At 38.2% G+C, this 738-nt stretch overlaps 1 protein-coding gene across 1 annotated transcript in view; it reads right to left on the reverse strand.

Moving 5' to 3' along the window:
* Positions 1 to 266: 266 nt before the first annotated feature.
* The window catches only part of LOC130582571 (rab GTPase-activating protein 1-like), a 114070-nt gene continuing 113598 nt past the window's right edge, over positions 267 to 738 (reverse strand). Inside the window, exon 16 of the mRNA XM_057381366.1 lies at positions 267 to 413. Within this exon, the coding sequence (XP_057237349.1) occupies positions 282 to 413 (132 nt within the window). The 3' untranslated portion in view covers positions 267 to 281. The remainder of the gene's footprint in view (positions 414 to 738) is intronic.

A 738-nucleotide genomic window follows, 5' to 3' on the forward strand; every position in this document is an offset into this window, starting at 1 on the left:
GGTTTGTTTCTCTTCCTCTGCAAATCTCTCAACCTCAGAGCAAAAGAGGTTCTCCTACACCACACTCCCACTGAAGCTCAGGAGTTCTGACCTTAACAAAGATTGTGCCTCTTCCCATACCTTAGGAGATACCAAATGCAAGGTTGTTACTGCAGAAACACCACAGTYTCCACATGCAATCTAAACAAAGCTTTAAAATCTTGCTGATTAGCAACTTGGACCAGAACAGTGTAAGCAGGGCAAAATAAAGTCACAGCAAAATACAGAACATGCTTTAAAATTCAGAGTACTGACTGTACCTTACAGATTTTGTACAGAGATTCCTGACCGTCTCCTTCTGTGTCCTTGAAATAATCATGTGCTGGATATGTACGATGGATATCTCGTTTAATGACACTCTCTTGAGCAGAATCCTGTAGAAGAAAAGAAAAAGACAAATCCCAACATCTTAACCCAGTAACAGTAAACTKAAACATAACATAATAGCAAATTCAATGTTTATTCAACATGGATACATTAGATACTTGCTTTACTGACTTCCCCAAAAATGCTCTGAGAAGCTGAAAATCCTTTGTAGTCTCTTATGCAGTTATTGTTTGACAGTTTAATAAGAGCAGCCTGGTAGGTTTTCTTTCCTCCAGGCTTAAGGTTCAACCTTAGAACTCTGAGGAAATTACTAGTAATTCAATTGTTGGTGCATCATTTTTACCATAGATCATATACTTACTGTGTGGATCT

Source organism: Malurus melanocephalus, unplaced genomic scaffold (assembly GCF_030028575.1).
Source record: "Malurus melanocephalus ecotype Western Australia unplaced genomic scaffold, MMel_1.1 scaffold_507, whole genome shotgun sequence".
Classification (NCBI taxonomy): Eukaryota; Metazoa; Chordata; class Aves; order Passeriformes; family Maluridae; genus Malurus; species Malurus melanocephalus.